The sequence below is a fragment of the Hyla sarda genome, chromosome 1, assembly GCF_029499605.1.
Source record: "Hyla sarda isolate aHylSar1 chromosome 1, aHylSar1.hap1, whole genome shotgun sequence".
NCBI lineage: Eukaryota > Metazoa > Chordata > Amphibia > Anura > Hylidae > Hyla > Hyla sarda.
This window is the reverse complement of record NC_079189.1, coordinates 419,231,211-419,254,543: the sequence shown is the minus strand read 5'-3', so window position 1 is coordinate 419,254,543 and position 23,333 is coordinate 419,231,211. Positions and strand designations below refer to the sequence as shown.

General features: G+C 42.4%; 1 protein-coding gene across 7 annotated transcripts in view; it reads right to left on the bottom strand.

Annotated features, from left to right (window-relative positions):
- Positions 1 to 23,333, bottom strand: part of KIAA1671 (KIAA1671 ortholog) — a 235,563-nt gene that overhangs the window by 147,342 nt on the left and 64,888 nt on the right. For all 7 annotated transcript variants that reach the window (XM_056529030.1, XM_056529070.1, XM_056529054.1 and 4 more), the window contains 2 exons: positions 21,098 to 22,630; positions 1,222 to 1,318 (listed from right to left, as the gene is read on the bottom strand). In XM_056529030.1, the coding sequence (XP_056385005.1) occupies positions 1,222 to 1,318; positions 21,098 to 22,557 (1,557 nt within the window). In that variant the 5' untranslated portion in view covers positions 22,558 to 22,630. The remainder of the gene's footprint in view (positions 1 to 1,221; positions 1,319 to 21,097; positions 22,631 to 23,333) is intronic.

Sequence of the window (23,333 nt, the reverse complement as noted above, 5' to 3'; positions counted from 1 at the left end):
CAATTCTTGACTTTGAATTTTTTTTTTACGTTTACGCCATTGACCGTGCAGTTAAATTAAAGTTATATTTTTTATAGTTCGGACATTTACGCAGGGGGCGATACCATATATGTTTATATTTATTTTTGTTTACATAATTTTTTGATTTTAAAAATTTGAAAATGGGCAACAATTGGAAAACTTATTAGGTAAGGGGTTTATTCATATTTAACTTATTACATTTTATTCACTATGCTTTAGTCTCCATAACAGACTATTATCTGGAATCTTCATATTGCATACACTGATCAATGCTGCACCATAGGAGTATTATCGGTGCTCGATTTCTACAGCCTGCAAAGGCTGGCTGCAGCATAGGAGCACCGATCGGATGACAGGAAAGGAGGTAAGAGACCGCTCCATCCTTACAGATGATCGGGACATCGCAACTTCCCCGCGGCAATAGCCGCAGGTCCTGGCTGCTGACAGCAGCAGAGACCAAGCGGGTAAGATGCGAGCTCAGCTTCTCATCTAGCTTCATACCTCTGCCAAGCCGATGCTCTGTTTAAATATCTGCGTTTTTTGGCAAGGGGTAAATACTGGGAAATGGAAAAAGTAAATGGGGAGGACAATGCCTCATGTAATTCTGTAGTTACAAAAGTGGATTCACGTCATGAAGTCCCTCTCTTACATGGTATAGTACTTGAACCAAGGCATATCCCCCCCTACATTGGCCGAAGTAGTGTTCCAAATGGTGCCGGAAAAGTGGAGACACTGTGGCAGGCACTGCACAAAAGTTTTTCCCATCCACTCCAGAGTAAAGATCAGGTTTATTGGCACAAAGCTAGCACAATGAAATGTTTTGGAGTGCAATCACACTTCATCAGATTGCCTATTACAAGGGGGTATTCTCTACATCTAGCCAAGTCTGCCAAAGGAAGTGGTCATGGTGAACTCAATAAAAGAGTTCAAAAGGGGCCTGGATACGTTTCTGGAGAGTAATAATATTACAGGTTATAGTAACTAGATTTTGGACAAGGGTTGTTGATCCAGGGAGTTATTCGGATTGCCAGATTTGGAGTCAGGAAGGGAAGTTTCTACAAAAATAAGGAAAGTTAACTTCTATCTCATAGGTTCCTTCAGCTTTCCTCTGGATCAACATTACAGGGCAATGGACTAAACTTGATATAACCTTGTGTTTTGTTTCACATATGCAATGAAAATAAAGCCAACAATTCATACCTTCTGAGCAGGATACTCTTGAGACGAAAAACTACTTCTCCTTTCTTCATTTGGTCCCTCAGCTTTCCAATCCAATTTTGAAGGAGAGTTAAAGAATCTTTTAAAAAGCAAAAATAGTAAATTAGACAAAGCAAACAAACACACCATAATGTGTAGAACTCAAGCCAAAATTTACTTATCCCCTTATCCACAGAATAGGGGATAAGTAGTTGATCGTGGGGGGGAAATTCAACCGCTGGGACCACCAGCAATCTCCGGAGTGGGAACCGGCTCTCAACGAGGAGCGGTAGACAGCACACGCTCCATTTGTTTTTATAGGAGCACCGAAGAGACCAGAGCACAGTACTCATCATCAGGGCATCATCAGCACTCTCATAGAAATGAATGAATGCGAGAGTTCCAGAAATCACAGGGGGTCCCAGCAGTCAGACACCCCCCTCCCTGGTATCAGCTCCTTTAATAATATTGTAAACAAATTAACTGTTTATCTACCACATTTTTTTTATTTAAATGTCTGAGGAACAGTTATCTAAAGGCTGTCAGTATGGGTGTTCACAACTGCAGTAAGGCCAGAACTTGCTGCCACATTATGCCAGTGTGAACCAAGCCTCATACCCTTAGAAAAAATGCGCTGAAGTTGACACAGATCTGACATGGCTGCCATCTTTAGAATATTACTTTGTTAGCACTGGTTTTTCCGCAGTGCAAAGCTATGTGCAAACAATGTTTTTAGAGTCAGATTTTATTGCTCAAAAAAAGTCAAATTTTGAAACATATTTGAGATTTGAGGTATGTATTTTGATTCTTTTTGGACTCTACTAGATATGAGCGAATTTTAGAAAAATTCGATCTGGTCGATTCGCCGAATTAAAAAAAAAAATATCAATTTGATCTGAATAAATTCTTGGCAAATTTTTATTAGTAATGTATTTTAATAATGTGTTTAATAAAGTGTGTGTGAGTTTCACTTTTTTTCTAAATTTTTTGAAATTTTTTTGTAGTACTACTACTTCCAGCTTGGAACAGACTATTCCATGATGGAAGTAGTAGTACCTGTGCTAATGGACAGATCGCCCCCAGGTGTCACTTTATTATAACAAAATTTTTATACATTTTTAAACAGGGATCAATTTATGTGGGCAGGCAGGGCACTAAAAATGTAGCCGACAATAATAAAAATGTAGAGTGTGTGTGTTGTTCACTTTTTTTTTAAACATTTTTTTTAGGTAGTACTACTACTCCCGGCATGGAACACACTGTTCCATGATGGGAGCAGTAGTACCAGTACTAATAGAGAGATCGCCCATGTCACTTCTGACACCCGTTGCGATCCTCCTGTATAATGTATAGATGCGGGTGGCCGCTCTTCTATGGTCCCCTGCACTGCAGTATATATATACACCTATTCATATTTCCCACAGAGAGCTGCAATTGGCCAGATGGAAATATGTGGGAAATATGAATAATAGGTATATATACGGCATATACTCATACTACAGTTAGACCAAAAAAGAGCAGCCGACCTCCCGCATCTATACATTATACAGGACAATCGCACCTGGTGTCAGGAGTGACACTCGCTGAAAACTGTCTATTAATGTAGGTACTACAGCTCCCAGCAAGGAGCAGAGTGTGCTCCATGTTGGGAGCAGTAGTACCTGCAGTTGAGGACAGATCACAGCAAGTGTCACTCCTGACATCCGCTACGAATGTCCTATCTATTGCAGAGATGGGACCGCAGGAGAAAGCCGCTCGCATCTATACATTATACAGGACGATCGCAGGGGTGTCGCTAATGAAGAAATTTGTTATTTAGAACAGAGTCGAAGTTCGGATTTGGTCAGAATCGAATTTTTCATGAAATTCGGAACAAATTCAACTTCATCAGATTTGATTCGCTCATCTCTAGACTCTACCAAAAGCTATACCATACATGAGGGATTTGGGGGATGATTAAGATTAATCAGCAGAAATAAGGGACTGGTACTTAAATTAAAGAGTAACTTGTAAAGGTTGAAATTCCACCCATACTTTACGATAAAAAACGTGACGTCATATAAATATATAAGACTCCCCAGAGGAGAAAGGTGCTTCTAAAACTTATCTTTTACTAATTTATATAAAAATACACCAATTAACCAATCATGTGAATACCCAGTAAGTGTACAAGTAGATGCACACAACACGGCGGGAGTGCTGCCACTGCAGAGTCAGCATCTCGGCTAATACTTTTAACACCGTCACTTAGGCTTTTTCCCTGGGGTCATGTCCTATGGATACTCTTCATGCCCACCTGAGGTTTTGCATGTATTCATGGGAGTGGCTATAACGGCGCTACGTACATTACTATCTTGATGGAGTTAGGGGTCTATCATTTTGCAGATACTCTTACTTTGCAGATATTCTGACGCACATTTTAGTGCAATTATCTAATTGTATATGACTCACACAGGTCCCGCCATGTTTCCCCTAAGGAAGCAGGTGTCTTATATGTGAACTATCTAGACGCTTGCAGAAACGTGTCAGTATCGGGAATCATGTGTATTTCTTACTATATAAATTAATGATCTTTGGTAGGATTGTGAATCATGTGTATATATAAGAATTAACGATTAATGCCAGCAGTCCATTGACTGTAAGTGTAATTGAGTGTATGAATGACCCCTATCATTTAATCTAGGACTGCTGAATGCGGGTCATTGGCAGCGTTTGTCTCAAGGTGGACTGTGTTGTGTACATCTACTTTAACCTCTTCAGGATGCAGGGCATATGCATACGCCCTGAATCCTGAGTCCTAAAGGACGTAGGGCAAATGGGTATGCCTGTGGGAATTCCGGTCCCCGACGATAGCCGGTCGGGGACTGGACCGGGATGACTGCTGATATCTATCAGCAGGGATCCCATGCATACGCCCAGTGGGGTCCTGAGAACCCCTATGTCGGCGATCGCCGGAAATCGCCGGTCAATTAAGACCGGCGATTTTCGGGGGATCCGGGTCATACCAATGTCCGGTGACCCCGAAAATCAGGGGGATCAGGGAATGTCCAAAACACCCCCGGTCCCCCTGAAGGGATAGGAGTTAGGTGGCAGGGGTGCCACCCCTCCTATCCCTGTTATTGGTCGTCAAGAAGCGACAACCAGGGGCGGGTGGGGGTTAAAGTTCGGTTTCCCCTTTCTGCCCACCGACGGTAATACGGGCAGAACGGGGGAACTGTAGCGTGACCGGCGGCGGTGGTGGTCCCTTAACTGATCGGTGGCGGCGATGACGTGTGGCTCCCTGGTGAAGAATACGGAAGCCGGTGAGTAGTTGCCTAGAAACATCTGGGGGGGGGGGGACTAAAGTTTGGAGACCACTACACAGTGGTCTCTAAACTGTATCCCTCCAGATGTTGCAAAACTACAACTCCCAGCATGCCCCAAACTACAACTCCCAGCATGCCCCAAACTACAACTCCCAGCATGCCCAAAACTACAACTACCAGCATGCCCAAAACTACAACTCCCAGCATGCCCAAAACTACAACTCCCAGCATGCCCAAACAGAACCAAACTGAAGGTTTTCAAACCAGTGTGCCTCCAGCTGTTGCAAAAGTACAACTCCCAGCATGCACGGTCTGTCAGTACATGCTGGGAGTTGTAGTTTTGTACAGGGTACAGTCACACAAGCAGGTTTACAGTAAGTTTCCTTATAACCTACACTCTTCCTCGGAAATGTTAAACCAATAGAAATGGTAACAAAAAACCACCTATGGTACTACTCCTACAATTGTCACCATGAATTAAACACCAATAATACAAAATTCATGAAAAAATTGTATAAACTTTATTAGATAATTAGTAACAAACTAAAGGACAGACAAACCCACCCCTAAAAAACATATACCCCAGAAAAGCACTAGTGACCTGGTCCTGATTATCAAGATGGTAAATATAAGGAACAATGCATAAGTTATGTTATTGGTTCACTCAGATTTAGCAGTACGGTAGTGTGTATCTCAATACAAAATCGCCGCTAATACAAAAGGGTACAGGGTACAGTCACACAAGCAGGTTTACAGTAAGTTTCCTGCTTCAAGTTTGATCAGCGGTAAATTTTCTGCCGGGGCACAAACGCCTAGCGGGAAATTCAGCGTAAACCTCCACCTGTTTGAATGTACACTAAAAACACTACACAAACGCATAATAAAGGGTAAAACACTACATATATACCCCCTTACACTGTCTCCCTCCCAAATAAAAATGAAAAACATATCATACGGCAGTGTTTCCAAAATAGAGGCTCCAGCTGTTGCAAAATAACAACTCCCAGCTTTTCTGGACAGCCACTGACTGTCCAGGCATGATGGGAGTTTAGCAACAGCTGTAGGCACCCTGTTTGGGAATCACTGGCATAGGATACCCCTATGTCCACCCCTATGCAATCCCTAATTTAGTCCTCAAATGCGCATTGCGCTCTCTCACTTCAGAGCCCTGTCGTATTTCAAGGAAACAGTTTAGGGCCACATATGGGGTATTTCCGTACTCAGGAGAAATTGAGCTACAAATTTTGAGGGAGGCTTTTTCTCCTTTTACCCTTATGAAAAGGAAAAGTTGGGGTGTACATCAGTCGGTTACACTAACATGCTGGTGTTGCCTCATACTTTTTATTTTCACAAGGTAAAAGGAAAAAAAAGACCCCCAAAACTTGTAACGCGTAACTGAGTACGGAAATACCCCATATGTGGGCGTAAAATGCTCTGCGGATGCACGACAGGGCTCAAGGGTGAGAGCGCACCATGTACATTTGAAGCCTAAATTGGTGATTTGCACAGGGGTGGCTGATTTTACAGCGGTTCTGACAAACGCCATAAAATAAACACCCACATGTGACCCCATTTTGGAAACTAGACCCCTCACGGAACGTAACAAGGGGTATAGTGAGCCTGAACACCCCACAGGTGTTTGACGAATTTTCGTTAAAGTTGGATGGGAAAATATAAAAAAATGTTTTTTTTACTAAAATGCTGGTGTTACCCTAAATTTTTCATTTTCACAAGGGAAAATAGGTAAAAAGCCTCAAAATTTGTAACCCCATTTCTTCTGAGTAAGAACATACCCCATATGTGGATGTAAAGTGCTCTGCGGGCGAACTACAATGCTCAGAAGAGAAGGAGCACCATTGGACTTTTGAAGAGAAAATTTGTCTGGAATTGAAGGCCCCGTGTGTTTACAAAGCACCCATAGTGCCAGAACAATGACCACCCCCCCCCCATGTGACCCCATTTTGGAAACTACACCCCTCACAGAATGTAATAAGGGGCGCAGTGAGCATTTACGCCCCACAGGTGTCTGACAGATTTTTGAAACAGTGGACCGTGAAAATTAAAAATTTTCTTTTTCATTTGCACAGCCCACTGTCCCAAAGATCTGTCAAACGCCAGTGGGTGTAAATGCTCACTGCACCCCTTATTAAATTCAGTGAGGGGTCTAGTTTCCAAAATGGGGACACATGTGGGGGGAGGGGGTTCACTGTTCTGGCACCATGGGGGGCTTTGTAAATGCATAAGGGCCCCGACTTCTATTCCAACCAAATTCTCTCTCCATAAGCTCAATGGTGCTCCTTCTCTTCTGAGCATTGTAGTGTGCCAGCAGAGCACTTGACGTCCACACATGGGGTATTTCCATACTCCGAAGAAATGGGGTTACAAATTTTGGGGGGCATTTTCTCCTATTACTCCTTGTAAAAATGGTAAATTTGGGGAAAAAACTGCATTTTAGTGAAAAAAAAAATTCATTTACACATCCGACTTTAACGAAAAGTCGTCAAACACCTGTGGAGTGTTAAGGCTCACTGGACCCCTTGTTACGTTCCCCGAGGGGTGTAGTTTCCAAAATACTTTGCCATGTGGGGGTTTTCTTGCACCATAGGGGCTTCCTAAATGTGACATGCCCCCCAAAAAAATTTCAGAAAAACTCACTCTCCAAAATCCCATTAATGCTCCTTCCCTTCTGAGCCCTCTAGTGCACCCACAGAACACTTCACATACACATATGAAATATTTCCTTGCTCGAGAGAAATTGGGTTACAATTTTAGGAAGATTTTTCTTCTTTTACCCCTTGTAAAAATTCAAAAACTGGGTCTACAAGAACATGAGTGTAAAAAATTTTGATTTTGAATTTCCTCCTTCACTTTGCTGCTATTCCTGTGAAACACCTAAAGGGTTAACACACTTACTGAATGTCATTTTGAATACTTTGAGGGGTGCAGTTTTTATAATGGGGTCATTTGTGGGGTATTTCTAATATGAAGGCCCCTCAAATCCACTTCAAAACTGAACTGGTCCCTGAAAAATTCAGATTTTGAAAATCTTGTGAAAAATTGCTGTTGAACTTTGAAGCCCTCTGATGTCTTCCAAAAGTAAAAACATCTCAACTTTATGATGCAATCATAAAGTAGACATATTGTATATGTGAATCAATATATCATTTGGGATGTCCATTTTCCTTATAAGCAGAGTTTCAAAATTTTTCATAAAATTTTGGAATTTTTCACCAAGAAACGATGCAAGTATCGACGAAATTCGACCACTAACATAAAGTAGAATATGTCACGAAAAAACTCTCTCGGAATTAGAACGACAAGTAAAAGCATCCCAGAGTTATTTATGCTTAAAGTGACAGTGGTCAGATTTGTAAAAAAAGGTCTGCGTCCTTAAAGGAGTAGTCCAGTGGTGACTCAGTGGTTTACAACTTATCCCCTATCTTAAGGATAGGGGATAAGTTGCAGATCGCGGGGGGTCTGACCCCTGGGGCCCCCCGCGATCTCCTGTACGGAGCCCCGACAGCCCGCGGGAAGGGGGCGTGTCGACCTCCGCACGAAGCGGCGGCCGACACGCCCCCTCCATACAACTCTATGGCAGAGCCGAAGCGCTGCCTTCGGCAATCTCCGGCTCTGCCATTGAGATGTATTGAGGGGGCGTGTCGGCCGCCGCCTCGTGCGGGGGTCGACACCAGCTATCTCGGCGGAGAGACGGGGCCCCGTACAGAGAGATCGCAGGGGGCCCCAGCGGTCGGACCCCCCGCGATCTCAAACTTATCCCCTATCCTTAGGATAGGGGATACATTTTTCACCACTGGACTACCCCTTTAAGGTGAAAATGAGCTAGGTCCTTAAGGGGTTAATATATTTTTTGTATACTTACTGGGTATTCACATTATTAGTTAATTGGTGTATTTTTAAATAAATTAGTAAACGTTAAGTTTTAGAAGCACCTTTCTCCTCTGGGAATTCCTATATATTTACACCCATACTTTACATCAGGCATGCAGATATGAAGTACCCACTGAGTAGTTTTGTTGCATGCACGAGTTATAGTAAATAGAAATGGGCTTGTGCACAGAACTTGCTAAGCATCATACAGTTGTCTAGGCAACTATACCGTCTAGCAAGGTATGAGTCTCTTCACACCAATCTGAGATGCCTTTTAAGATATGCATGAACTAAGAGTAAAGTTTGCCACAGAGTTCAATAAAACTCAATTTAAAACAAAAGGGCAGATAGGCCGTTTTTGGGACATTAAAAAACTCTTTTTTGAAATGTAAAATTGCCAAAAAATTTCTAGGTTAACACATCCTATATGCATAGTGATAAATGGCTGATATTACATGAAAATAAATTGCACCCACTCAAAGCTAGAAAATGGAGCCTGATAGTTCATGGTACAATGCACCCCGACAGATCCTACTGACTTAATGGGGTCCATATGTGTGCCTTTATTTAGCATGATTTGCCCAGACAAAAAAATGACAGTGTGCAGCATTTTTTGTCCACTCAGGTTTCAATAATTAACCCCTTAAGGACCAACCAAGGGTGTACCTGTATGTCCTGGTCCCATTACTCGGTTTTGAAGCGCTCTCACGAGCTGAACTCGGTTCATACCCGGTGGGTCCCAGTTGCTATTAGCAGCCAGAACCAATGGTTAATGCTGGACATCACTCATAGGGCTAATGCCCGGCATTGACCCTTTAAATGCCATTGACCCTTTATATGATCAAAAGTTGATTGCAGTGTCTAAATACAGGAGTTAACGATGTCTGTTAGCTCACCAAATCTGCTGCAAAATTGCGGGTCCCAATCAGCTGAGTGGATGGCGGGAGAGCCCTTAACTGCCTCCTTGCCATCCAATGGGTGATCTGAAGCTATGGACAGCCATGGCAGGCTGGAGCAGCAGAGCACCAATAACACTGATCAACGCTGAGCCAAAGCTCAGCATTGAAGTGTGTATGCAATCACAAGATCACATGTGTATGCCATCACAAAAAAAATAATAAAATAGAGTTAATAAAGGCGAATTAACCCCTCCCTAATAAAAGTTTTAATCCCCCCGCCCCCAACCCGCCCTTTCCCAGTGTTTAAATAATATTATATAATAAAAAATAAACATCTCTATCTGTGGTACCGCCACGAGCATATATGTCTGTACTTTTGAAATATAAGGTTAGTTAAACCACACGGTCAATGGCGTAAATGTAGAGAAATACCAAAGTCCAAAATTGCGCATTTTTGGTCATATTTTTGGGTCATTTCATATATCATAAAAAATTAATAAAAAGCTATCAAAAACTCCCTTCAAAACAAAATGGTACTGATAAAAACTACAGATTACGGATTATGTGGAAAAATTAAAAAGTTATAGCTGTCAGAAGAGGACATTTTTAAAGGGGTACTTTGCCCCTTGACATCTTATCCCCTATCCAAAGCTGCAAAGGGCCCTATTTTTTTTATAGCAGTCTCACAGTCTTTGACTGGGAGCACATGGTAACTGCCGCCGCCACGCCATGTTTGTGGGGAGGCTCGGCCCATGGTCTGGTTTGGGTGACATTGGGGCTGTTTTGCCAGTGGGTCATTCTTCCTGTGGGCACTGGTGTTGGGGCGGTGGTGGTTGCCGCTCAGTGCAGCCTCATTTTATGCTAGGGTCTGCTACTTACAGGTGCACATGACATGGCTAGCGGGCTTGCACTTCATGATCATGAAGTACACTAATGAGTGACCTGTTAGTTTAATAAACTTTGCAGAGAAGCCTTAGACTACTGTGCATGTTGTAGATGTGCGACCAAGTCTGTTTTATTTCTCTACTTGAATTTGCATAATTACTGAAAAGTGCACTGCGTAGAAACAGAAGCCCCCAAAAGTTATTTAGCATTGTTTTTTTTTATTTCACCCCTCACCTCAATTTTTTTGCCGTAGATTTTGTTATGAAATTATTGATGTCATTACAAAGTACAATTGATGATGCAAAAAACAAGCCCTCATATGGGTCTGTAGGTGCAGAATTGAAAGTGTTATGATTTTTAGAAGGGGAGGAGGAAAAAATGAAAGTGAAAAAATGAAAATTGGCCAGGTCCTTAACCCCTTCCCGACCTATGACATACCTGTACGTCATAGGTGGCAAGGTGTTCCCGACCCATGACATACAGGTACGTCATGAACATTTTTGCCGCTACTCGCGGCATCCCGCAGCGCCTGGAAAGATGGTGGCTATCACTGATAGCCAGCCATCTTACCATGTGACCACGGGGGGTTTCATCCCCCACCCCACCCCCAGCGATCGCTGCTATCAGCTAGTCAAATCTGACTAGCTGATAGCAGCGCGGTGTGTGAGTCCCGATCACGGGGATCGGGACACACACCGCTCTGCTAAGTGTCCCTGACCCGTCCCCCGGCGTCACTTACCCGTCCGAGCGGTGTCCCGAGCGGTCCCGGCACGAGCGGCGTCCTCCAGGCGGTCCCTGCGGCGCTGAGTCCCGGCGGTGAGTTTCCGGCAGCAGTGCGGCATCTTCATTGGCAGCAGTGAGATCGCCGTAAAGCGATCTCACTGCTGCCTTTGGGAGTTTCAAAACTGCAACTCCCAGCATGCCCAGACAGCTTTTGGCTTTCTAGGCATGCTGGGAGTTGTAGTTTTGCAACATCTGGAGGTCCTCAGTTTGGAGACCACTGTATAATGGTCTCCAATCTGTGCTCTTCCAGATGTTGCAAAACTACAAATCTCAGCATGCTCAGTCTGTCCAGGCATGCTGGGAGTTGTAGTTCTCTAACATCTGGAAGAGCACAGATTGGAGACCATTATACAGTGGTCTCCAAACTGTGGACCTCCAGATGTTGCAAAACTACAACTCCCAGCATGCCCAGACTGCCCAAGCATGCTGGAAGTTGTAGTTCGGCAACAGCTGATCCTTCAGATATTGCCGAACTACAACTTCCAGCATGCCTGGGCAGTCTGGGCATGCTGGGAGTTGTAGTTTTGCAACAACTGGAGGCACACTAGTTGGGAAACATTGTCTGTTTCCTACCTCAGTGCCTCCAGCTGTTGCAATTGTTGCAAAACTATAACTCCCAACATGCACTGACAGACCATGCATGCTGGGAGTTGTAGTTTTGCAACAGCTGGAGGCACACTGGTTTGGAAACACTAAGTTTGGTTGCAAAACACTTGAAAGTTTATTACTTAACTTAGTGTTTCCAAACCAGTGTTCCTCCAGCTGTTGCAAAACTACAACTCCCAGCATGCACGGACAGCCAAAGGGCATGCTCAGAGTTTGCAACAGCTGGATGTTTGCCCCCTCCCCCCAATGTGAATGTACAGGGTACACTCACATGGGCGGAGGTTTACAGTGAGTGCTGCAAGTTTGAGATGGCGCAAATTTTGCGCTGCAGCTCAAACTTCCAGCGGCAAACTTGCTGTGAACCTCTGCCCATGTGACTGTACCCTAAAAACACTACACTACACTGACACTAACCTAAAATAAAAAGTAAAAAACACTACATATACACATACCCCTACACAGCCCCCCCTCCCCACCAAAAAATGAAAAACGTCTGGTACGCTACTGTTTCCTCCAGCTGTTGCAAAATAATAACTCCCAGTATTGCCGGACAGCCATTGACTGTCCAGGCATGCTGGGAGTTTTGCAACAGCTGGAGGCACCCTGTTTGGGAATCATTGGCATAGAATACCCCTATGTCCACTCCTATGCAAATCCCCAATTCAGGCCTCAAATGCGCATGGCGCTCTCACTTTGGAGCCCTGTCGTATTTCAGGGCAACAGTTTTGGGACACCTATGGGGTATCGCCGTACTCGGGAGAAATTGCCTTACAAATTTTGGGGGGCTTTTTCTTCTTTAACCCCTTATGAAAAGGTGAAGTTGGGGTCTACACCAGCATGTTAGTGTAAAAAAATAATTTTTTTACACTGACATGCTGGTCTTGCCCTATACTTTTCATTTTCACAAGAGGTAAAAGGGAAAAAAGACCCTCTAAATTTGTAATGCAATTTCTCCCGAGTACGGAGATACGCCATATGTGGGCACAAAGTGCTCTGGGGGCGCACAACAAGGCCCAGAAGGGAGAGTGCGCCATGTACATTTGAGGCGATTTGCACAGGGGTGGCTGATTGTTACAGCAGTTCTGACAAACGCAAAACAATAAATATCCATATGTGACCCAATTTTGGAAACTACACCCCTCACGGAATGTAATAAGGGGTGCAGTGAGCATTTACACCCCACTGGTGTATGACAGATTTTTGGAACAGTGGTCTGTGAAAATGAAAAATAAAATTTTTGATTTGCACAGTCCACTGTTTCAAATATCTGTCAAATGCCAGTGGGGTGTAAATGCTCACTGCACCCCTTATTAAATTCCATGAGGGGTATAGTTTCCAAAATGGGGTCACATGTGGGGGGTCCACTGTTCTGGCACCATATGGTCTTCCTAAATGGGACATACCCCCCAAAAACCCTTTCAGAAAAACTCACTCTCCAAAATCCCATTGTTGCTCCTTCCCTTCTGAGCCCTCTACTGCGCCCGCCGAACACTTTACATACGCATATGAGGTATTTCCTTACTCAAGAGAAATTGGGTTACAAATTTTAGGGTGATTTCTCTCCTTTTACCCCTTGTAAAAATTCAAAAATTGGGTCTACAAGAAAATGCGAGTGTAAAAAATTAAGATTTAGAATTTTCTCCTTCACTTTGCTGCTATTCCTGTGAAACACCTAAAGGGTTGAAACACTTACTGAATGTCATTTTGAATACTTTGGGGGGGTGCAGTTTTTATAATAGGGTCATTTATGGGGTATTTCTAATATGAAGACCCTTCAAATCCACTTTCAACCTGAACTGGGCCCTGAAAAATAACGATTTTGAAAATCTTGAGAAAAATTGGAAAATTGCTGCGGAACTTTGAAGCCCTCTGGTGTCTTCCAAAAGTAAAAACTTGTCAATTTTTTTATGCAAACACAAAGTAGACATATTGTATATATGAATCAATATGTAATTTATTTGGAATATCCATTTTCCTTTCAAGCAGAGACTTTCAAAGTTAGAAAAATGCTAAATTTTCAAAATTTTCATGAAATTTTTAGATTTTTTTTTACCAAGAAAGGATGCAAATATCAGTGAAATGTTACCAATAACATAAAGTAGAATATGTCACGAAAAAACAATCTCGGAATCAGAATGATAAGTAAAAGCATCCCAGAGTTATTTATGTTTAAAGTGACAGTGGTCAGATTTTCAAAAAATGCCCAGGTCCTGAAGGTGAAAATGGGCTGGGTCATGAAGGGGTTAAAGGGGTTATCCAGGAAAAAACTTTTTTTTATATATCAACTGGCTCCAGAAAGTTAAACAGATTTGTAAATTACTTCTATTAAAAAATCGTAATCCTTTCAGTACTTATGAGCTTCTGAAGGTAAGGTTGTTCTTTTCTGTCTAAGTGCTCTCTGATGACATGTGTCTTGGGAACCGCCCAGTTTAGAAGAAGTTTGCTATGGGGATTTGCTTGTAAACTGGGTGGTTCCCGAGACACGTGTCATCAGAGAGCACTTAAGACAGAAAAGAACAAGCTTAACTTCAGAAGCTCATAAGTACTGAAAGGATTAAGATTTTTTTAATAGAAGTAATTTACAAATCTGTTTAACTTTCTGGAGCCAGTTGATATATAAAAAAAAGTTTTTTCCTGGATAACCCCTTTAAGGCCAGTAAGGGGTTAAACTGATTCTGTGAAGGAGCTCCCTATACAGAGCTCCGTTGCCGATGTGAACATACCTTTGAGCTACTAATGACTGTAGCATCTTAACCCCTTAAGGACGCAGCCCTTTTTTTTGCCATTCTGACCACTATGACTTTATGCATTAATAACTCTGGGATGCTTTTACCGATTATTCTGATTCCGAGAATGTTTTTTCATGGCATATTCTACTTTAACACAGTGGTAAATTTTTGTCGTTACTTGCATCCTTTCTTGGTGAAAAATCCAAAAATTTCATGAAAATTTTGAAAATGTTGCATTTTTCTAACTTTGAAACTCTCTGCCTGTAAGGAAAATGGATATTCCAAATAAATTATATATTGATTCACAAATACAATATGTCTACTTTATCTTTGCGTCATAAAGTTTACATGTTTTTACTTTTGGAAGACATCAGAGGGCTTCAAAGTTCAACAATAATTTTCCAATTTTTCACAAAATTTTCAAAATCGGAATTATTCAGGGTCCAGTTCAGTTTTGAAGTGGATTTGAGGGGTCTTCATATTAGAAATACCCCATAAATGACCCAATTATTAAAACTGCACCCACCCCCCCCCCCCCAAAGTGTTCAAAATGACATTCAGTAAGTGTGTTAACCCTTTAGGTGTTTCATAGGAATAGCAGCAAAATGAAGGAGAAAATTCTAAATCTTCATTTTTTACACTCGCATGTTCTTGTAGACCCAGTTTTTGCATTTTTACAAGGGGTAAAAGGAGAAAAAGCCCCCCAAAATTTGTAACCCAATTTCTCTCGAGTAAGGAAATACCTCATAGGTGGATGTCAAGTGTTCGGCGGGTGCAGTAGAGGGCTCAGAAGGGAAGAAGCGACCATGGGATTTTGGAGAGTGAGTTTTTCTGAAATGGTTTTTCTATGGTGCCAGAACAGCAAAAAAAAAAAAAAAAACACATGTTATACTATTTTGGAAACTACACTCCTCAAGAAACGTAACAAGGGGTACAATGAGCCTTAAAACCCAGCAGGTGTTTGAAAAATTTCCGCTAAAGTTGGACAGGAAAATGAAAATTTTTATTTTTTTCACTAAAATGCTGACGTTACCCCAAATTTTTCATTTTCACAAGGGGTAATTGGAGAAAAAGCCTCCCAAAATGTGTAACCCCATTTCCTCTGAGTTTGGAAATACCCCATATGTGGATGTAAAGTGCTCTGCGGGCGAACTACATTGCTCAGAAGAGAAGGAGCTCCATTGAGCGTTTGGTGAGAGAATTTGGTTGGAATGGAAGTCGGGGGCCATGTGCGTTTACAAAGCCCCCCGTGGTGCCAGAACAGTGGACCCCCACATGTGAACCCATTTTGGAAACTACACCCCTCACAGAATTTAATAAGGGGTGCAGTGAACATTTACACCCCACTGGCGTTTGACAGATCTTTGGAACAGTGGGCTGTGCAAATGAAAAATTACATTTTTCATTTTCAGGGACCACTGTTCCAAAAATCTGTCAGACACCTGTGGGGCGTAAATGCTCACTGTACCCCTAATTATATTACGTGAGGGCTGTAGTTTCCAAAATGGGGTCACATGTGGGGGGGGTCCACTGTTCTGGCACTATGGGGGCTTTGTAAATACACATGGCCTTCAATTTTGGACACATTCTCTCTCAAATCCCAATGGCATTCCTTCTCTTCTGAGCATTGTAGTTCGCCCGCAGAGCACTTTACATCCACATATGGGGTATGTGCTTACCCTATATGTTTGGCTACAAATTTTGGGGGACTTTTTCCCTATTCTTACTTGTGAAAATGAAAAATTTAGGGTAACACCATCATTTTAGTGAAATTTTTTTTTTTTTCTCATTTTCACATCCAACTTTAACGAAAATTTGTCAAACACCTGTGGGGTGTTCAGGCTAACTATACCCCTTGTTACATTCCGTGAGGGGTCTAGTTTCCAAAATGGGGTCACATCTGGGTATTTATTGTTTTGCGTTTATGTCAGAACCGCTGTAAAAATGAGCCACCCCTGTGCAAATCACCAATTTAGACCTCAAATGTACATAGTGAGCACTCACTCCTGAGCCTTGTTGTGCATCCGCAGATCACTTTACGCCCACATATGGGGTATTTCCGTATTCAGGAGAAATTGCGTTACCAATTTTGGGGGTATTTTTTTTTTCCTTTTACCGCTTGTGAAAATTAAAAGTATGGGGCAACACCAGCATGTTAGTGTAAAAATAATTTTATTTTTTACACTAACATGCTGGTGTAGACCCCAACTTTACCGTTTCATAACGGGTAAAAGGAGAAAAAGCCCCCCAAAATTTGTAACACAATTTCTCCCGAGTACGAAGATTCCCCATATGTGGCCCTAAACTGTTTCCTTGAAATACAATAGGGCTCCGAAGTGAGAGAGCGCCATGCGTATTTGAGGCCAAAATTGGGGATTTGAATCCACCACAAAAATACCCCACTGCAGTGTTTCCCAAACAGAGTGTCTCCAGCTGTTGCAAAACTCCCAGCATGCCTGGACAGTCAGTGGCTGTCCGGCAATACTGGGAGTTGTTGTTTTTCAACAGCTGGAGGCTCCGTACAAGACGTTTTTTTTTTATTATTATTTGGGGGAGGGGGGACTGAGTAGGGGTATGTGTATATGTAGTGTTTTACTTTTTATTTTGTGTAGGTGTAGTGTAGTGTAGTGTTTTTAGGGTACATTCACACGGTTGGGTTCACAGTGAGTTTGAGCTGGGAGTTTGAGCAGCGGCAGAAAATTCTCAAACTTGCAGCAGAAAACTTGCTGTAAACCCACCCATGTGAATGTACCCTGTACATTCGCATGGGGGGGGGGGGGCAAACCTCCAGCTGTTGCAAAACTACAACTCCCAGCTTGTACTGACAGACCATACATGCTGGGAGTTGTAGTTATGCAACAGCTGGAGGCACATTGGTTGCGAAACACTGAGCATTTGTTACTTAACGCAGTGTTTCGCAACCAGTGTGCCTCCAGCTATTGCAAAACTACAACTCCCAGCATGTACAGTCTCTCAGTGCATGCTGGGAGTTCTATTTTTGCAACAGCTGGATGCACACTGGTTGTGAAACACTGAGTTCGGTAACAAACTCTGTTTCACAACCAATGTGTCTCCAGCTGTTGCAAAACTGCAACAATCAGCATGCATTGACAGTCTAAGGGCATGCTGAGAGTTGTAGTTTTGTAAAAGCTGGAGGCACACTGCTAAAACTCCCAGCATGCACTTTGGTAGTCTGTGCTTGCTGGCAGTTGTAGTTATGCAACAGCTGAATGCATACTTTTTCATAGAAAAAAAATGTGCCTCCAGCTGTTGCAAAACTAAAACCCCCAGCATGCACAGACTACCAAAGGGCATGCTGGGAGTTGTAGTTGGAACTGCAGCTGTTGAAAAATCTACAACTCCCAGCATGCCCTTTGGCTGTGCATGCTGCGAGTTGTTGCTAAGCAACAGCAGGAAGTGAACAGGACTCCCCTCCTGTTGTATCCTGTCGCCTGGGACAACTGCGCTGTATCCTGCCGAGGGACCGATCCTGCTGCTCCTGTCGCCGCCTCCGATCCTGAGGGGACCCCCGCTGGACCAGGGCAAGGTAGGAGACCCCCGCCGGCGCCGATCTCTGCTCCAATCGCCGCCCCGATCACCGCCCAGCAGGTCTGTGATTGATCGGTCGTTCCGACCAATCAATCACGTGATCGTGAGGCGGCACCCGTGCCACCTCACTCCTGCTTGGTATGAGTGAATGGGGCTGTCTCGGACAGCCCCATTCACCCTTTTTTTCCGGGTCACCAGAGACTCGATTTGGCCCGTTATAGTGCAAATCGCCGGTCTGAATTGACTGACGATTTGCCGCGATCGTCGACATGGGGGGTCTCGGGACCCCCCTGGCCAATATGCCGGATGGCTGCTGATAGATATCAGCAGTCATCCCGTTCGGATCACCGTGTCCGGAAACGCGGTGATCCAGGAAAGCTGTGCCGTAAATGTACGGCGCTGCGCGCTAAGTACTTCTTAGCAGCGCCGTACATTTACGGCGCTCGTCCTTAAGGGGTTAAGGGTTAAATTAGAGTAATCTCACAAATGATGCAATTCCCTGTAGGTGAGAGGAAGCCCCATCTCTCTCAACATTAGTAAGTGTCCTTAAAAACAATCATAATGTTATGGCCCAGCTATATGCCTTAACATTATAAGATAAGAATGAATCAAGAAAACCCATTCCTTTAATTTAGTTTAGCATAACAGCACACTTTGAAAAATACACTTCTACAATAAAAATGCACATTAGATAATGTAATTCATTAAACTAGTACAGCCAGGTAGAATAAAAAAGTGTTTCCATGAGACATGAACCTATGTTATATGGTTGTTAGGCAGTTAACATATTTATTACACCCTTTACTTTGTTTTATTACTTCATCAATGATTGACAGAAGATTGTGTATCTTATTCTCTATGGAATTACTGAAGAAATGAATAAGAATGCAGTGACATATTTCTATTGTCTTACCAGAACACTTTGAACTAGGGCCACATTTCAAACCTAGTAACCTCGCCCATTTACCTCCATTACTGACAGGTCTATGAATACTTGCATTCCTCAAAAGTAACAATTTTGGAACATCTTTTCTTATAACTCTACATTCAGCTGTTTCTGTTGTACCTGTTGTTAACAAAAACATTTTATATTAAGTAGATAATATGAAGAAAAGAAGGGATGTCCAGCGCCAAACTCGAAGAAGGAACTTTATTTAGATAGCCATAGGAAACTTCAAACTGACTCAGATGATGTGACGCGTTTCGGCCCCAAGAAGGCCTTAGTCATACATTGATTTCGCACACATGGATCTCTTATATATGGATCTTCAGTCTTCGAGTTTGGCGCTGGACATCCCTTCTTTTCTTCATATTTATGGGACGTAGTCCGTGTCCGGTCCGTGCACCAACTTTGGGGTGAGTTGATATACATCTATATCTGCTAATGTAGATAATACTTTTATATGTATATTTGAAATATACATTGAATAAAAAAAACTATATTTTTGGGTGAAGAAATGCTGTCCCTGCAGCTATTGCCTGTGTATCTCTATGAGAAGTCAAAATACAGGAAGTGAGGGCAGGACAAGCAGGGCTCTGTGCAGGCTCCTGGCTTATTAATTATCCTGATGTGTGAGCCGGGAGCATGTTACAGAGCCATTGTGACACCCACTCAATTTATTCTTAAATTTCTAGGAAAAGATGTCCCAGAATTGTTATCCTCAAGGAATACAAGTATTTACTAAAATAGACAAGTCTGGAGAATGGATAAGTCCACTTTAAGGACACATTATAAAGACTATATAAAACATCTTTAAATTTGGCTATACCCATTTTGTTTTCTCAATCATATCATAGTTTATATGATATTTTGACATAAAAAATTACATTTATATTAATAAATAATATAGAAGTAAATTAAGGATACAAAGTACTGTTTTCAGAATCAAAAAGTAGTATTGTATGGACTGTTAGGTGTATGTTTAACTGGGTTTATGTGACTTTTCTTTTATCGCATATATCAATACGCCAATTAATTATTTTAAATGGGTGCTAAAATAAAATAAAAAATAAATTTCACCCGAAGACACATAACTTACTAATATAGTGTTATCCCAAATTGTGCTAGCTTTAGCATTTTTTTGCTTGAAATATCCAACGGGAGGTTGTGTTGTCTTTCATTTTTAGTTTCTCCCTGCATTCACAGATATTGCATCATGTAGGGAGTGGCAACGTACTTAAAGGGGTACACCACCCCTAGGCATCTTATCCCCTATCCAAAGGATAGGGGATAAGATGTCTGATCAACGGGGTCTTACTAGGACCCACACGATCTCTGTGCAGCACCCGGCATTAGTTTAGAACGCTGGGTGCGGCGGCTCGTAATGTCACGGCCACGCCCCCTTGTGACACCATGCCCCCTCAATGCAAGTCTAAGGGAGGGGGCGTAGCAACCGTTACACACTGTGTAGAGAAGTGAACGGAAGATTGTTCTGCACATAAGTGACAGATCTGTGGACAGCCATATACCCATATCTGTCACCCCAGCTACGCCTGTGAAGACATGTAGAAATACATGACGGCAATGCCCAGTAATCTTTTTGTAACTTTGATCCAAAATACTTAAAGGTGAACTGTTCATTAGAAAAATAATTTCCACATGTTGCTCACACATGTCAAAAGTGTTGATCGAACCAGGTCTCGCTGCAATCACTAGGTATAAGGGAGGGAAGTGAGGGGCAGCACGTCGCTCACTCCCCGGCTATCAATCAAATCAAACTTTTTCTCTGTATGCAGACTTGTACAGAGAAAAGGTCAGATGCCAACCAGATGGAGAGTCAAGAGTGCTGTCAGTCATTTCCATGGCTTATAACTAGCGATCACAGCAGGTATAAGTATATCTATACGTTAATATTACATTAAAGGACATCTGCAGTGAAATAAACATATCCCTTCTCCACTGGATAGGGAACAAGTGTCTAATACCTGTGCGCTGGCTAATGTGCATGTCGTCGACCTCACTGACGTCGATGAACATGCTCCCCTCATACAGCTCTATGGGAGAGACGGGAATGCGTGAAAACTGCATCCCCGCCTCTCCCTTAGAGATACATGGGAGCCGACAAGCCTCCTGCACGGGAGAACTGCGGCAGATCGGGGCCCCGTGCAGGAGATCGTGGTGGGTCCCAGCGTTCAGACCCCCCGAAGAGCAGACAATTATCCCCTATCCTGTGGATAGGGGATAAGTTTATTTCACTGCATATTTCCTTTAAAATGTGCACATTAATACACTTACTTTTTTGTAAAATCTGTGCTTGCTGTCGGAGATGGTGACGTTATCCATTCTGTCCCAGACTTTGTTTCCTTATCAGAGACAAAACTTTTAGTTTTTCTTTCAGTATTTGCAGCATTTTTGTCCTCTGTGTTTAAAGGCACTTTTACTTCCTCAGAGGAGTTGGTGTTGGCAGTATAAAGACTGATTCGTCTTTTCAGAATTCCAGGGGCAACTCCACTGTCATCTGATTTCTTTACCTCACCAGATGAACCATTATATTGATCCAGGTGAAATGTTGAAGACTGGTTGTTCATATTTGCAGATAGTTTCATAACACCTTCATTTTCACCGACATCAGCTATCTGCTGCTGCTTGTTCGATGGTATATCCTTGGACTTCTCTTTCTCCATGCGGGAAGAATAAACATTTTTTAAGGTAGTTCCACTTACACCCATTCTAGTGTCACTGGATATGTTTTTATCACTTGCATAATCACCTTCCCTGGAACTTACATTAGACTGCTCGTCTGTGATGCTGCTAAGAGAATTTTTCCTGAAAGGCCTGTTTTCCTTACTTTCTTCAGAGGGGCTTTCTTTCTTGTTTCCAACACCTATCATTTCAAACAATGAGGTAAGATCTTCAGAAAGAGGTCTTCTGTTCCATCTTTTTATTGGTTCATCTGCTACTTTTGGGTCACTCACAGGGTCATTTGATTCTAGAAACGCAGCAGACACTGGACGACGCTTTTGCCTTATTTGAGCTCTAACTGTTAAACTATCAATGTTTTCAGATTTAGCTTTTTCCAGACTCTTATCTCCAGGCTCTCTTGATTCATCCCCAAGATCTGAAGGAGAACTTCTTGAGTAGCTTGGATATACTTTTTCCTGCTGCAAAAGTTCAGGTTTTCTAGATACTATTGGAGGCTTAGATGTGACTTTCCTTTCATCAGTTTGTGTACTTATAGATTCACTAATCTTATTTGTTCCTGGTGGCCAACTAGAACCGCTCGGTCTCCTACCTGCTGCTGTTAAAGAAAACCCTTCTGACTTATTGCCCTGGTCCTCATCCGTGCTTGTTTGAAGAGGTGACGTGAACATACGACGACCTACTCTTTCACTTTCATTACTTTTTGTACTGCCAGATAAAGATATGCTGGTAGTGGCTTGAAATGGCACATCACTGTGTTGCTTTACATCTACAGACAAGGTGGGTGGCATTCCTACTGATTTCCTGATTTCTAGAGGTTTTTCCCTCGAAAAAGGCTTTGGTGAGAGTCTTGGCCTTACTCCAGAGTTAAGCATGCTTATGGTTTTGGAAGTATTTCTCACAGAATCCTCAATAATAAGGGAGCTGGATATACTTGTATCTGTCGACTTATTACTTGCATCTGAAAGAGGGCTGACATATGTCCTTGATGGTTTTGCCTCATTTAAAATATCACTCCGTGTGGTTCTGGTTGACAGCTCCACCTTTGTAGCCATGGCTGACAGAAGTTACAATATCATTTGCAGCATTTTTTTTCTTTTTAATCAGTGAAGAGATCAGTGATAAACCCTAAAAAAGAAAAAGAGGAAAAATATGTATTATCCTGCCATGATATCTTTGTTTTCCTACATACTTGTTAATATTTTAGGATGTATATGTGTTTAGGATCTGTAATGAAGGTTCTGTTAGAAGCCTCTGTTGCAGCTTCTGCTATAGATGGTAAAATAGCACAGCTAGTAAGTGGCTGCTGTAGCCATTGGCCTCACTGGTCATGTGCCATAATGCAGACATCAAGGCTCCCATTGCTGACCAGTGAGGCCACTGATTGGCTGCAGGAGCCACATGCTAGCTCCTAGTAAACAAAACAAAAAAATAAAAAATACATTTCAAAAGGAAAAGGTGGCTGTCAAAGCACCTGTGCTAGAAAGTTGATTGAAGAAGTGAGCTGAAGGGTCTACCCTATTGTTTTTGAACAGAAACGCTGTACATATTTATGCATATAGGAAATAAATACATGTAATACAAGGTGGCAAAGAGCATGGCTGGCAACTAATATTAAAGGTTTGCTTCATTTTCAAAATAGTATATATGTCTGCTTGTTCCTCAATATAAAGTTTATCACAAGGGGTCCAATTTCTGCTTCTGCGATCAGCTGGTATAACCAGTATAACCACTTTGTCAGCACTATCATTTTTTCTAGTGTGAATGCAGGGAAAACAAAAGTAATACAGGGTACTCACAGATATTAATGCTACCCCATCCCCCCACTTCT